Source organism: Heptranchias perlo, chromosome 2 (genome assembly GCF_035084215.1).
Source record: "Heptranchias perlo isolate sHepPer1 chromosome 2, sHepPer1.hap1, whole genome shotgun sequence".
Lineage (NCBI taxonomy): Eukaryota > Metazoa > Chordata > Chondrichthyes > Hexanchiformes > Hexanchidae > Heptranchias > Heptranchias perlo.
In genome coordinates this window covers 91,449,796-91,466,429 of record NC_090326.1, presented here as the reverse complement: position 1 = coordinate 91,466,429, position 16,634 = coordinate 91,449,796, and the positions used below count along the sequence as shown (strand labels likewise).

Genomic DNA, 16,634 nt, shown 5'->3' with positions numbered 1-16,634 from the left:
TGCCAAATACTTAAAATGTTACTATATTGCAATTTAGTGATGAGGAAAAAATAACAAAACTTATGTTAATGAAATGATGAAGCCTGTTTCAATGCTGCTATTTTCCTTCTGTGAAGAGATTCACCTGCAGGGTGCACTAAAGATTTGTATATGATCAGGTTGGCCTTGCTGGAAAATTTTTGATGATGGAAGTTGCACATCATGCATAGTACAAATGAAAATTGTAAGATTTTAAAAGATTTTTATAAAAGATTCCATGAACAATTTGATACTGATCAAAGAGTTAGATTGGACATTATAGTGAACAAGAGGGGAGTTTCGGTTAGGATTCTTGAAAGCTGGGAGGTTGACAGATTACCAGATCAGTACCGGTACTGTAATAGTAGATTATGCATTCAGCTGGCATTCCTGTATGATCAGATCGTGAGGCATTCCTATCTATGCTTGCACCCTGGCATGCCCAGCCCCACATTGTGACACTTCTTCCAGGTCATTTCCAGTTAGAGAAGGTAAATTGTTAGGTGGGATGAGGGATGAGTAATTGGCTATTGTGATGTCCTGGAGCTCTGCTTGATTCTCCTATGGAGTTGGAGAGGAACTTTCCATGTTGTTCCTAAATTGGCTGTAATCTTTTTCATTTTGTTTTGTTGCTTCTCAATGGAGATTGTGTGGTAAATGGTGTATATGATTGCACTGTATCTGGATAGGGTGTGCTTGATGGTCCTGATTCTCTGTTCCTGTCCTTTTTATATATGTTATTCCATTTCTCTGGAAATCCCAAGCTGGTTGTGAATTCTGGACTCATTTAATGTTTTGGTGAGCTCCAGTACTTTCTTCTGTAGGATGGGACGCATAATGAGTGTGCTGTTTTCTCACAATGCTCAGCAAATACAACAGGCACAGTTTCCAATTTATGGTTGTCCTTGTATGTCCAAGAAGTCCCAGTGCCATGCCTGGAGTCCTCCTGCCCTGCTCTCTCCTGGTTCCAGTTTGCAGTGTGAATTGGAGTAGTGCCTAGCCTGCCTGCACCCTGCCTGCTTTCTTTAAAAGTTAGCATGAAGTAACAAGGCTCCAGGGAGGAGCAGAGGCAGAAGTTAAAACAAGGTTAGATAATGCAGGGACTCCACAACTCCAACTTTTAGCTGCTCACTAGATGATGTGCACGAGGAGCCTAGGGAGGATTTGACACATTTCCACCCCCCTGAGCAGCATGGCCAAGATAGGAACTGGAGCAAAGTAGGAATTAAACCTGCTCAGCATTCTGTGGCTCTGTAAATAGCCATAGATGTCAGTAAACTATTGGATTGCCTTACATGGGAATGTGTTACATAACACTGTACTAATAATTTAAAGAATTTATTTTCTTGAAAAATAAATCTACTTGTTTGTTAATTTCTTCAGTTCACATTAGAACTTTTGAAGAGTTCAGAAATATTGGAAATCTCCATGCTATTGGTTGATCAGATTGACACAGACAGTGGACCTGGAGAGAACTTTTTTTACCACTTCCCATTGTAGAAAGTATGTGGACTGGGCCATGCAAATGCAAAACTGGAAAAAAATGACCAATATTATTTAGGCTTACAAAACACTAATGCAAAAGTTTTTTGGGAAGTGTCTGTTTATGGTTTACTTGGAGCATTTCTTATAGTTTGAATAATAAACAATATGCTCTATTATTGAGGTGTTATTGGTATGACTCAGACTTCTTTACATTACAAATCAACAGCATTGATACTCATTGCTTTGGGTGTGTTTTTTTTATTAGCTGTGTATCAGATACAAATGTACACTTATCACCGTGCCCAAGAATCTCCGATTCAAAGTAGAGTGCTGAGATGTAAACACAAGTAATTTCCTTTTGTTTGTTATGGAGTTCACACTCTCTCCTCATAGAACACACCCCACTTATCTAAACCAGAGAACTTGACCACAAATTGGCAAGAACAAAAGACATGGGGATGCCCATATGTTTACAAGGATACTGCTGGTCTTCAACCAGCTAACACCATGTAGTTTGCCAGCATAGTATTTGGTAAGCTTCCCCTTTCTTGTACAGCCAGGACCACCCCTTACCTCTTGGGGCACTGGCTTGCAGGGTAATCAGCAATCCAGCTCCCAGTGACAGATTTACCTCTCTGGACTCCATTTCATGAGCCTGGCTGGCTGGTCAATTGGCTTTATCACCCTGGAATAGTCTAGACTTGCCACAGAGGATCGGTTTTAGTTAAAATCTCCCATTGCCAACCATATCTTAATGGCGAGAAACTGGAAAGTACTGCAGTACAAAGGGATCTGGGGGTCCTCGTGCAAGAAAATCAAAAGGTTATTATGCAGGTGCAGCAGGTGATCAAGAAGGCCAACGGAATGTTGGCTTTTATTGCTAGGGGGATAGAATATAAAAACAGGGAGGTATTGCTGCAGTTATATAAGGTATTGGTGAGACCGCACCTGGAATACTGCATACAGTTTTGGTCTCCATACTTAAGAAAAGACATCTTTGTACTGCCTCGAGAGCAAGTAAGGTTCACTCGGTTAATCCCGGGGATGAGGGGGCAGACATATGAGGAGAGGTTGAGTAGATTGGGACTCTACTCATTGGAGTTCAGAAGAATGAGAGGCGATCTTATTGAAACATATAAGATTGTGAAGGGACTTGATCGGGTGGATGCGGTAAGGATGTTCCCAAGGATGGGTGAAACTAGAACGAGGGGGCATAATCTTAGAATAAGGGGCTGCTCTTTCAAAACTGAGATGAGGAGAAACTTCTTCACTCAGTAGGTCTGTGGAATTTGCTGCCCCAGGAAGCTGTGGAAGCTACATCATTAAATAAATTCAAAGCAGAAATAGACAGTTTCCTAGAAGTAAAGGGAATTAGGGGTTACGGGGAGCGGGCAGGAAATTGGACATGAATTTAGATTTGAGGTTAGGATCAGATCAGCCATGATCTTATTGAATGGCGGAGCAGGCTCGAGGGGCCGATTGGCCTACTCCTGCTCCTATTTCTTATGTTCTTGTATCATCTTAGAAACAACTTGACTCAAAAGAGATCCCATTTACACTCCCCTCCCCCCTCTCCTAGCCCAAGTAGGACAGTCACTAGTTGGTCAGGCGACTGACCATGCACAGATTTGAGTCGTCATCTAGGTGAACAACATATGAGCTCCTCCCCCAACTTCTACAAGCAGCATGGTGAGCAATATAACTCATCATGAAGTATGTGAGTGCATTGCTACCATTGTGCTGACCATAGCATGGACACATGCCATCCCCATCAAATGATGGTTTCACCACTTGGAAATGCAGAGCTTCAGCACATTTACTTGGCTCTAATATGGTGATCTTCATTGGAGAGGGCCCTCATCATAGTGAAAGATGCTAGTGCTGCACAGTGGTAAACGTTCACCTACTTTAAAGACTGTAAAATTGATTTAGGTATTCCAGTTGTACCTAAATTACTTATTTGGAGAGAGGGTAAAACAAACTTCACTTAACTCATTTAATATCCTGAAGAAAGATTTTGCAGATTCTATGATGAGAGTAAATTGTGATGGTCTGTGTACAAATGTACACCTATCACCGTGCCCAAGAATCTCCGATTCAAAGTAGAGTGCTGAGACATAAGCACAAGTAATTTCCTTTTTGTTTGTTTGTTAGAGTTCACACACTCTCCTCATAGAACGTATCCCACTTACCTAAACCAGAGAACTTGAGCACAAATTGGCAAGTACAAAAGACATGGAGATGCCCATGTGTTTACAAGGATACAGCCCTCTTTTACACTGATTGTATCTCAGTTAATATTAGGGTAGTTGAAATCCTCTACTATTACTCCAATATTGTTTTGTTTCAGAAAATTGCCTACATATTTGCCATTCTATCTCCCTCTGACTGTTTGGGAGTCTATAGTACACTCCCATCAGTGTGACTGCCCCTCTTAGTATCTCAACCCATATGGCTTCATTTGATGATCCTTCTAACATGTCATCCCTTCTCACAGCTGTAATTGTTTCTTTAACCAATATTGCCACCCCCCTCCTTTTTTATTCCCCTCTCTATCTTGTTTGAAGACCCTGTAACCAGGAACGTTGAGCTGCCATTCCTGCCTCTGTTTAAGCCATGTTTCAGTAATAGCTAAGTTACTAAGTTAGCTTAGCTAACTAAGGTCGTACTTCCATGTGTCCATCTGTGCCCTTAGCTCATCTGCCTTATTCGCTATATTCCTTGTATTGAGGTATATACCATTTAGCACTGCCAAACTCCTTTGATGTCTAGTTTCTAACCTTTGTTTCCTCTGCCTTCCAAACTCGCTTACTAATTTTCTTCCTTCCATTTCCAGCTCTGCTTCTCTCCTTCGCATTGGAGAACTTTTTTAGCCAGTACGTAACAAGCCCAACAAGAGGGGGGGCAGTTCTGGGTTTAGTTTTAGGGAATAAAGCTGGGTAGGTGGAAGGAATATCCGTGGTAGAGAATTTTGGTGGTAGTGATCATAATTCAGTTAGATTTACCATAGTTATGGAAAAGGACAAAGATAGAATAGGAGTAAAAGTTCTAAATTGGGGAAAGGCTAATTTTACTATGCTGAGAAGTGATTTAGCACAAGTGGACTGGAAACAGCTACTTGAAGGTAAATCAGTGTCAGAGCAGTGGGAGGCATTCAACGGGGAGATTCAAGGGGCTCAGAGTAAACATGTTCCCACAAAGAAAAAGGGTGGGACTGCCAAATCTAGCGCCCCCTGGATGACCAGGAGCATACAGGGTAAGGTAAAGCAAAAAAGGGAAGCTTATGTCAGACACTGAGAGCTCAATACTGCAGAAAGCCTAGAGGAGTATAGAAAGTTCAGGGGTGAAATTAAAAAGGAAATTAGGAAAGCAAAGAGAGGGCATAAAAAAATACTGGCAAGTAAAATTAAGGAAAATCCCAAAATGTTTTATAAATACATAAAGAGCAAGAGGATAACTAAGGAATGAGTAGGGCCTATTAGAGACTTCAAGGTAACCTATGTGTGGAGGCGGAAGATGTGGGTAAGGTTCTTAATGAATATTTTGCATCTGTCTTCACAAAAGAGGGGGGACAATGCAGAGATTGTAGTTGAGGAGGAGTGTGAAATGTTGGATGGGATAAACATAGTGAGAGGGGGAAGTATTAAGGAGTTTCGCATCTTTGAAAGTAGATAAATTGCCAGGCCTGGATGAAATGTATCCCAGGCTGTTAAAAGAAGAAAGGGAGCAAATAGCGGAGGCTCTGACCATCATTTTCCGATCCTCCCTGGCTACAGGCATGGTGCTGGAGAATTGGAGGACTGCTAACATTGTGCCGTTGTTTTAAAAGGGAGAAAAGGATAGACCTAGTAATTACAGGCCAGTCAGTCTAACCTTGGTGGTGGGCAAATTATTGGAATCAATTCTGAGGGACAGTATAAACTGTCATTTAGAAAGGCACGGATCCCTGAAGGTAGCAGGACAGGTAGACAAGGTGGTTAAGAAGGCATACGGGATTCTTTCCTTTATTACCTGAGGCATAGACTATAAGAGCAGGGAGGTTATGCTAGAACTGTATAAAGCAGTAGTTAGGCCACAGCTTAAGTACTGCGTACAGTTCTGGTTATCATTATTGCAGGAAATATGTGATTGCACTGGAGAGGGTACAGAGGATATTTACGAGGATGTTGCCAGGACCGGAGAATTTTAGATATGAGGAAAGATCGGATAGGCTGGGGTTGTTTTCTTTGGAACAGAGGAGACCAAGGGGTGATTTAATTAAGGTGTACAAAATTATGAGGGGCCTAAATAGTGTGGACAGGAAGGACTATTTCCTTTAGCAGAGAGGTCAATAACCAGGGGGCATAAATTTTAAAGTAATTGATAGAAGGATTAGAGGGGAGCTGAGGAAAAATGTTTTCACCCAAAGGGTGGTGGGTGTCTAGAACTCACTGCCTGAAAGGGTGGTAGAGGCAGAAACCCTCATTGCATTTAAAAGGTACTTGGATATGCACTTGAAGTGCCATAACCTACAAGGCTACGGACCAAGTGCTGGAATGTGGAATTAGGCTGGGTAGCTCAATTTTGACCACACAGACACGATGGGCCAAATGTCCTCCTTCTGTGCCGTAAATTTTCCATGTTTCTATGGGTATGCCAGGTTTAAGGGAGGCCAAGTGTAAAGATCTTTCTCTGCCCCAACAATGTACCTTAATCCTCAATTTCAGAATAGCACCCCCTACTGCACAAGTGTGAATTGTTTCATTTCTCACACTAATCCTCATATGACCTCTTTGAGTGAGAATGAAAGTTTGTGATGAATCATAGTTGGGCATTTTTATGTTGTGGATTAATGGGACACAAGTTTGAGACTGTCCAAGCTGATTTGTAGTTGGCAGAGAGGAAACTCATTTGTTTGAGGTGTATTGAAACTTAGATAGAATGTGAACCTAATGTGCCATCCAATCTCCTTGTCCATTCAATAACTTAGGCATGCTCTCAAAAGGACAATATTGGTCCTGAGCTTTGGCTGGGGAGAGAGAAAAGTGTTGGGAAGCCAGTAACTATAGGAAGCATGAACACTGGGGTGAATGTTGTTAACTTACCTGGGTGGATTTACAAATGTGAACCCTGAGTAAGTAAACACATGCCAACATGGCCCTCAGTAAAGAGTTACCTGGTTACTCTGATATAAGGTAAATGTATCTTGGTTGATTTGATGAAGAAATTATGTTAACAAAATTTTAGCTTTCTGTTAATTTTGTTCAAAAGCATGCAGAGTTTAAAATGCTGTAAAATATCTGTCTTTACCATTTATTCTTAGTGGGTCTGTTTCGGAGAGTGAAAAACAGAGAGATTGGTTTCTAACACTAATGCATTTGATGTTGGCATACATTTTGTTAACTTTGCTAGGAAATGAAAATCAAACCACTTTAATGTTATAAGATATTTTACATTTCCTTTTCACAGTTGAGTGTTAATATATATATTCCAGGTGTTTGTGAGCTGCAACTTCTGTGGAAAATCGATATCATACAGCTGCTCTGCCATGCCACACCAGGGGCGAAGTTTTAGCCAATATGGTGTTAGTGGTTCTCCAACCAAATCAAAGGTTACAAGCTGTCCGGGATGTCGTAAACCTCTCCCCCGCTGTGCACTCTGTCTGATCAATATGGGAACACCAGTTTCGAGCTGTCTAGGTAACCACTGGTACTTGGTATCAAGACACTGTCTAACAGTCTTGTTGAAGTAGAAATCAGTGCAGTTATTTAGCAACGTAGGTTGTTGCCTGAGGCTTCCAAATGTGGGTAGAAACTTCAGTAATACACTTGCCCTGTGAAAGGGACACGTGGTAGAAAATCTGTGGATTAGAATTGGTTTTGGAAAGCATGGAGGAGATTAAGGTCCACCCACCAGCTCTACTGAATTACCCAGTTGGGGGAGAGCGAGAGTGAAGGAAGAAACCACTTCATGTAGGGAATGACTGGTGCACTTGCTGTTCCACTGCAACGTGCAATACAATGAAACGTAAAGCCATAGAAGTTTACAGCACAGAAAGAGGCCATTCAGCTGACCCTCTCTGTGCTGGCTCCTTGCTAGAATATATAAAATTAATCTCACTACCATGCTTTCTCCCCATAGCCCTGTATCTTCCTCAGCTTCAAATATTTATCCATTTTCCTTTAAAAGATGCAAAAGATTCTCTGCTTCCAACCAAAGAAAATAATCTATTCACTCTAGCAAAACCATTCATCATTTTTTTTAAAAACTCTCTTAAATGCCCTTTTAGCTTTCTCTGCTCCAGTGGAAATAGTGCCAGTATCACATGGTATCACTGAAACAAGCAATTTCAGCTGCAATCACCGAAGCATGCTATTGGTTACTGTTCACCATAGTACGAGAAGCTGACTCTGAAAACAGAATAAAGATTTGCCCGTCACCTCCACATGTACGTATATATACTATAAAAAGTAACACAGATTGGAGCGATTCAAGGATGGAACTTGTTGAGTTGCCAATGATAAACTACTTGAGCTTCACTCCAATAAACTAGGATGATGCTTTGTAACACATTCCAGCTGATTGGTCCATTCAGTTTATATGGTTTCTTCTCTGGTTAATAAATGAATAATTTTAAATGTGATGCAGTACAGAACTGAGATGTTAAACTACTTTACTTCAACAAATAGCAATCCCTTTAACTAACCTGAGTACAATTGCTATCTTACTGGCTGTTGCCCAGTGTTTTTTAATTTACCTGTTTTGGTTATAAGTATCTCGTGATATTAGAAAAAACCCTCAGCTTTATTACAAATTAAATGCAAAAATCATTGTTATCTTTGCTATATAATGATTTGTCTTTAAGTTACTGGTGCAAGAGTCATTAACTGGTCTCACCTTCATGACAAAATGGTTGGCAACCATTCTTTCTTTGGGAGAGAACAGCGAGAAAATCCCTGTGCCACTTTTTTGTCAACTATGTCACTCAATTTGTATCATGTTTGTGTTCGCAAACAAAGGAACAAGGTTTACGAAAAACTTCTTCACAATGGCTGTGAACTCTTTTTACCAACTTTAAACAAACTCAATCCAAAAGGAGAGAAACAAAGATGTCCATCTGGAACACACTGCCTGAAAGGGTGCTAGAAGCAGATTCAGTAATAACTTTCAAAAGGGAATTGGATAAATACTTGGAGGAAAAAATTTGCAGGGCCATGGGGAAAGGGCAGGGAAATGGGACTAATTGGATAGCTCTTTCACAGAGCCGGCACAGGCCAAATGGCCTCCTTCTATGATTCTAAGAGGCATTCATCCATTTTTTAAAAAAAAGTCATATTTGTGGTATAAACATAGTACCTAAGTCTATAATTACCTTCATAAGTGATAAATCCTTAACTAAAAGTCAGGAAAGAGAAGAATGTGGGAGGTAAGGGCGAGCAGAACATTGAATTCCAAATGGTGAAAAGCTCAAAATAGTGGAGGTCCAAAGAGACTTAAGGGTCCATGTACATAGATCATTAAAATGTCATGGACAGGTGCAGAAAATAATCAAAAAAGCTAATGGAATGCTGGCCTTTATATCTAGAGGACTAGAATACAAGGGGGTGGCGTTGTTAGTAAAGGATGAAATCAGAGCAATAGTGAGAAAAGATATTGGCTCAGAAAATCAACATGTAGGATCAGTCTGGGTGGAATTAAGCAGCACCAAGGGGCAGAAAACACTGGTGGGAGTTGTCTATAGGCCTCCACAGTAGTGGTAATGTAGGGGAGGGCATCAAACAGGAAATTAGAGATGCATGTAACAAGGATACTACAATAATCAAGGGTGACTTTAATCTACATATAAACTGGCCCAACCAAATTAGCAATAATACTGCGGAGGATGAATTCCTGGAGTGCATACGAGATGGTTTTTTAGACCAGTACGTTGAGGAGCCAACCAGGGAACAGGCTATCCTAGATTGGGTATTGTGCAATGAGATGGGGTTAATTAATAATCTTGTTGTGCGGCATCCTTTAGGGAAGTGTGACCATAACATGATAGAATTCTTCATTAAGATGGAAAGTGAAGTAGTCCAATCCGAAACTAGGGTCCTAAATCTAAACAAATGAAACTACGAAGGTATGAGGAGTGAGTTGGCTATGATAGATTGGGAAGCTTCATTAAAAGGCATGATGGTGGATAGGCAATGGCTAACATTTAAGGAACGAATGCATGAATCGCAACAATTATACATTCCTTTCTGGCGCAAAAACACAAAAAGAAAAGTGGCCCAACCAAGAAATTAAGGATAGTATTAGATCCAAAGAGGAGTCATATAAAGTTGCCAAAAAGAGTAGCAAGCCTGAGGATTGGGAGCAGTATAGAATTCAGCAAAAAAGGACCAAGAGATTGATTAAGAGGGGAAAAATAGAGTATGAGAGTAAACTTGCAAGGAACATAAAAGTGGACTATAAAAGCTTCTAAAAGTATGTAAAAAGAAACAGATTAGTGAAGACAAATGTAGGTTTCTTACAGTCAGAAACGGGAGAATTTATAATAGGAAACAAGGAGATGGCAGAGCAATTAAACAAATACTTTGGCTCTGTCTTCACAGAAGAGGACACAATTAACTTCCCAGAAATGCTAGGGAACCAAGGGACTAGTGAGAAGGAGGAATTAAAGGAAATCAGTATTAGTAAAAAAAAATAGTGCTGGAGAAGTTAATGGGACCGAAAGCCGATAAGTCCCCAGGGCCTGATAATCCGCATCGCAGAGTACTAAAAAAGGTAGCCGTGGAAATAATGGATGCATTAGTTGCCATCTTTCAAAATTCTATAGATTATGGAACAGTTCCTGCAGATTGGAGCGTGGCAAATATAACCCCACTATTTAAAAAAGGAGGGAGAGAGAAAACAGGGAACTACAGAATGGTTAGCCTAACATCAGTAGTAGGGAAAATGCTGGAGTCTATTATGAAGGATGTGATAACAGGACATTTAGAAAATATCAACGAGATTAGACAAAGTCAACATGGATTTATGAAAGGGAAATCATGTTTGACAAACCTACTGGAGTTTTTTGAGGATGTAATTGGTAGAATAGATAAGGGAGAACCAGTGGATGTGGTTTATTTGGATTTTCAGGAGGCCTTTGATAAAGTCCCACATAAGAGGTTAGTGTGCAAAATTAAAGCACATGGGATTGGGAGTAATATACTGGCATGGATTGAAAATTGGTTAACAGACAGGAAACAAAGAGTAGGAATAAATGGGTCTTTTTTGGGGTGGCAGGCAGTGACTAGTGGGATACCGCAGGGATCAATGCTTGGGCCCCAGCTATTCACAATATATATCAATGATTTGGATGGGGAAACCAAATGTAATGTTTGCTGACGACACAAAACTAGGTGGGATTGTGAGTTGTGAGGAGGATGCAAAGAGGCTTCAAGGCGATTTAGACAAGTTGAGTAAGTGGGCAAATACATGGCAGATACAGTATAATGTGGATAAATGTGAAGTTATCCACTTCGGAAGGAAAAACAGAAAGGCAGAGTATTATTTAAATGGTGATAGATTGGGAAATGTTGATGTACAAAGGGACCTGGGTGTCCTTGTACACCAGTCACTGAAAGCAAATATGCAGGTGCAGCAAGTAGTTAGGAAGACAAATGGTATGTTGGCCTTCATTGCAAGAGGATTTGAGTACAGGAGCAAGGATGTCTTACTGCAGTCATACAGGGCCTTGATGAGACCACACCTGGAGTATTGTGTGCAGTTTTGGTCTCCTTACCTAAGAGAGGATATACTTGCCATAGAGGGAGTGCAGCGAAGGTTCACCAGACTGATTCCTGGGATGGCAGGACTGTCGTATGAGGAGAGATTGGGTCGACTTGGCCTGTATTCACTCGAGTTTAGAAGAATGAGAGGGGATCTCATTGAAACATATAAAATTCTGACAGGGCTAGACAGACTGGATACAGAGAGGATGTTTCCCCTGGCTGGGGGGTCCAGAACGAGGGGTCACAGTCTCAGGATACGGGGTAGGATATTTAGGACTGAGATGAGAAATTTCTTCACCCGGAGAGTGGTGAACCTGTGGAATTCTCTACCTCAGAAAGCTGTGGAGGCCAAGTCTCTGAATATATTTAAGAAGGAGTTAGATAGATTTCTTGATACAAAAGGCATCAAGGGGTATGGGGAGAGAGTGGGAATGTGGTATTGAGATAGAGGATCAGCCATGATCATATTGAATGGCGGAGCAGGCTCGAAGGGCCGAATGGCCTACTCCTCCTATTTTCTATGTTTCTATGCTACAACTATATAAAGCCCTGGTTAGACCACACCTGGAGTACTGTGTTTAGTTCTGGGTACCGCGCCTTAGGAAGGATATATTGGCCTTGGAGGTAAGTGCAGCGTAGATTTGCTGGAATGATGCCTGAACTCCGAGGGATAAATTATGAGGAGAGATTACACAAACTAGGGTTGTATTCCCTGGAAATTAGAAGATCGAAGTTTTCAAAATATTAAGGGGAACTAATAGGGTAGATAGAGAGAAACTATTTATTTCTGCTGGTTGGGGAGTCTAGGACTAGGGGACATAACCTAAAAGTTAGAGCCAGGACTTTCAGGAATGAAGTTAGGAAACATTTCTACGTGCAAAGGGTGGTAGAAGTTTGGAACTATCTTCTGCAAACGGCAGTTGATGCTAGCTCAATTGTTAATTTTGATTTGAGATTAATAGATTTTTGTTAACCAAAGGTATTAAGGGATATGGGGCTAAGATGGGTATATGGAGTTAGGTCACAGATCAGCCATGAACTCATTGAATGGCGGAACAGGCTCATAAGAACATAAGAAATAGGAGCAGGAGTAGGCCAATCGGCCCTTCGAGCCTGCTCCGCCATTCAATAAGATCATGGCTGATCTGATCCTAACCTCAAATCTAAATTCATGTCCAATTTCCTGCCCGCTCCCCGTAACCCCTAATTCCCTTTATTTCTAGGAAACTCTCTATTTCTGCTTCCTGGGGCAGCAAATTCCACAGACCTACTGAGTGAAGAAGTTTCTCCTCATCTCAGTTTTGAAAGAGCAGCCCCTTATTCTAAGATTATGCCCCCTCATTCTAGTTTCACCCAACCTTGGGAACATCCTCACCGCATCCACCCGATCAAGCCCCTTCACAATCTTATATGTTTCAATAAGATCGCCTCTCATTCTTCTGAACTCCAATGAGTAGAGTCCCAATCTACTCAACCTCTCCTCATATGTCCACCCCCTCATCCCCGGGATTAACCGAGTGAACCTTCTTTGTACTGGCTCGAGGGGCTAAATGGCCCACTCCTCTTCTTATGTTCCTATGATTTTAATGTTATATTTGGAACTGTAATGCATCTTACTGCTTTTCCATTATAACTATCTGTATTTTTTTTGTTGGAATAGGAACTGGAAAGTCTGATGAAAAGGTCGATCTCAGCAAAGACAAAAAATTGGCTCAATTCAATAACTGGTTTACTTGGTGCCAAAACTGTCGTCATGGAGGCCATGCTGGTCATATGCTCAGCTGGTTCAGGTAAGAGTCAGATATCCATGTGACTTCTACATAGATACAGCAGACAGAGTCGAGATAGTAATTGATTTGTATTAACTTCTAGAATTTACAGTTTTTAGAAATGAGATATACTTCGTTGGCCTGTTTAGGACCTGCTTTGTAAAAATGACGTAACCGTCTCATGTAACATTGTTCACCATGTCATATCATCCAAAATTTGTGTTAATTGCTTTATTGATTAGGTAGCTATTCAGGAATATTTTGGATTACAAATGTATGAACTGGTGGAATGCAAGCTGCTAAGTTCCTAATCAGGAGGGAGATAAAATCAGCGATGATCACTGGGATTTGCTCATAGTCAGCATCCAAGCATTTTCTGATGCAGCTTGTCATCATTACTGTGAAGCTCTGAGATCTGCATTATTTATGCTGCTGCGTTTATCTATTATACATATTTCAGACTTTGTACTTTGCCACAAATACATAACAATCTTTAAAAAAACGAAGAAACAGACAAAGCCTGCCTTTCATGCTGGGTTCTTCTGGCTTGGAGGAGGAAATTTGAAAGCAGCTACAATTACCCTCTAATTGGCTCAGGAGTTTACAAGCAACTACAGTTATTTGGATTGCCAACTTAGACCGCTTCCCCACAGGGTTCGGTTGTGCAGAAATGGGTAAACCACATGGCAATAAATTTCAGATCATTGGTTTAATGAGTTTTTCATTGTGGCTCAGTAATGTGTATCACATATTAATAATTTATTGCTAATTCATGTTGGCAGGTATGTAGATATTAAAGCCATCATAGAGAAACTCCATTATGTTTCCCTGTAATACTCTACATGCTATTAAATTGTCCCAGATATACTATTTTAGCACTGTTTAAAATTGTATGGGATTTGGATTAATATAAAGAGATTATCAGTGCTAATGGTGGTGGTGATGTGGGTTTCAGGAGTTAATGAAAGACAAAATGAGCTAGAAATGGAGAAATAAATCTTTGTGCCAAGTAGAAAAATAATAGACAAAATATAACTGGTTAAGTATCCAATTGTTACTATTTATAAGAAGTAAAAATTACACTCAGTACTAACCCACCTACATTTTATTTCTGAAATTACTAAACATTTTCTGAAATGAATTAATCAGGTCAAGTAAGAATAGATTTCTAACCTGGGCCCATACCCCCCATCACATCTGACTGTTATCTATTTTTCTCATCCAAGGTCCTTACACATGCACATATATTTGTGATCTTACACACAGTTCCCCAACATCTTTATCCAGATCATTGATAAAGATGAAGAACAACAGTCTTAACACTGGATTTGTTAAAGGCAAATCGTGTTTTACTAACTTGATTGAGTTTATTGATGAGGTAACGGAGAGGGTAGATGAGGGCAATGCGCGTGATGTATATATGGACTTCCAAAAGTCGTTTGATAAAGTGCCGCATAATAGGCTTGTTATCAAGATTGAAGCTCATGGAATAAAAGGGGCAGTAGCAGCATGGATACAGAATTGGCTAATTAACAGGAAGCAGAGAGTAGTGGTGAATGGTTGTTTTCGGACTGCATGGAGGTGTACAATGATGTTCCCCAGGGGTCGGTATTAGGACCACTATATGTGTGTGCGTGTGTATGTATATATGTATATAAAAAAATAATGACTTGGGTGTACAGGGCACAATTTCAAAATTTGCAGATGACACAAAACTTGGAAGTGTAGTGAACAGTGAGGAAGATAGACTTCAAGAGGATATAGACAGGATGGTGGCATGGGCGGACATGTGGCAGATGAAATTTAACCCAGAAAAACGCGAGTGATACATTTTGGCAGGATGAATGAGGAGAGGCAATATAAACTAAAGGACACAACTCTAAAAGGGGTACAGGAACAGAGAGATCTTGGGGGTATATGTGCACAAATCATTGAAAGTGGTAGGGCAGGTTGAGAAAGCAGTTTTAAAAAGCATATGGGATCCTGGGCTTTATAAATAGAGGCATAGAGTACAAAAGCAAGGAAGTCATGATGAACCTTTATAAAACACTGGTTTGGCCACAACTGGAGTATTGTGTCCAGTTCTGGGCACCGGACTTTAGGAAGGATGTGAAGGCCTTAGAGAGGGTGCAGAAGAGATTTACTAAAATGATTTCATGGATGAGGGACTTTAGTTATGTGGCTAGACTGGAGAGCAGTCTAGCTAGTCCCACTCCCCCGCCCTTTCCCCGTAGCCCTGCAAATTTTTTCCTTTCAAGTACTTATCCAGTTCCCTTTTGAAAGCCATGAACGAATCTGCCTCCACCACCCCTTCGGGCAGCATTCCAGATCCTAATCATTCGCTGTGTAAAAAAGTTTTTCCTCATGTCACCTTTTGGTTCTTTTGCCAATCACCTTAAATCTATGTCCTCTGGTCCTTGACCCTTCTGCCAATGGGAACAGTTTCTCTCTATCTACTCTGCCTAAACCCTTCAAGATTTTGAATACCTCTATCAAATCTCCTTGCAACCGTCTCTGTTCCAAGGAGAACAACCCCAGCTTCTCCAGTCTATTCACGTAACTAAAGTCCCTCATTCCTGGAATCATTCTAGTAAATCTCCTCTGTACCCTTTAAAGGCCTTCACATCTTTCCTGAAGTGCAGTGCCCAGAATGGGACACAATACTCCAGTTGTGGCCGAACCGATGTTTTATAAAGTTTCATCAAGACTTCCATAGTTTTGTACTCTATGCCTCTATTTATAAAGCCCACGATCCCGTATGCTTTTTTAACCGCTTTCTCAAACTGCCCTGCCACCTTCAATGATTTGTGCACATATACCCCCAGATCTCTTGGTTCCTGTACCCCTTTTAGAGTTGTGCCCTCTAGTTTATATTGCCTCTCCTCATTCTTCCTACCGAAATGTATCACTTCGCATTTTTCTGGGTTAAATTTCATCTGCCACGTATCCGCCCATGCCACCAGCCTGTCTATATCCTCTTGAAGTTTATCACTGTCCACCTTGCTGTTTACTACCCTTCCGTGTTTTGTGTCATCTGCAAATTTTGAAATTGTGCCCTGCACACCCAAGTCATTAATATATATCAAGAAAAGCAGTGGTCCCAGCAGTGACCCCTGAGGAACACCACTGTACACCTCCCTGCAGTCCAAAAAACAATCGTTCACCACTACTCTGTGTTTCCTGTCCCTTAGCCAATTCTGTATCCATGTTGCTACTGCCCCCTTTATTCCATGGGCCGCAATCTTGATGATAAGCCTACCGTGCGGCACTTTATCAAACGCCTTTTGAAAGCCCATATACACCACATCAGCTGCATTGCCCTCATCTACCCTCTCTGTTACCTCATCAAAAAGCTGTATCAAGTTAGTTAAACATAATTTGCCTTTAACAAATCCGTGCTGGCTTTCCCTAATCAATCCACCCTCGTCCAAGTGACTGTTAATTCTGTCCTGGATTATCATTTCTAAAAATTTCCCCACCACTGAGGTTAAACTGACTGGCCTGTAGTTGCTGGGTTTATCCTTACACTCTTTTTTGAACAAGGGTGTAACATTTGCAATTCTCCAGTCCTCTGGCACCACCCCTTGCATAGAGCCGGCACGGACTCGATGGGCTGAATGGC

The 16,634-nt window shown here is 40.9% G+C and overlaps 1 protein-coding gene across 3 annotated transcripts in view; it reads left to right on the top strand.

Annotated features, from left to right (window-relative positions):
* Positions 1–16,634, top strand: part of mios (missing oocyte, meiosis regulator, homolog (Drosophila)) — a 56,885-nt gene that overhangs the window by 37,295 nt on the left and 2,956 nt on the right. For all 3 annotated transcript variants that reach the window (XM_068004130.1, XM_068004138.1, XM_068004146.1), the window contains 2 exons: positions 6,977–7,181; positions 12,904–13,033. In XM_068004130.1, coding sequence (XP_067860231.1) covers positions 6,977–7,181; positions 12,904–13,033 — 335 coding nt within the window. The remainder of the gene's footprint in view (positions 1–6,976; positions 7,182–12,903; positions 13,034–16,634) is intronic.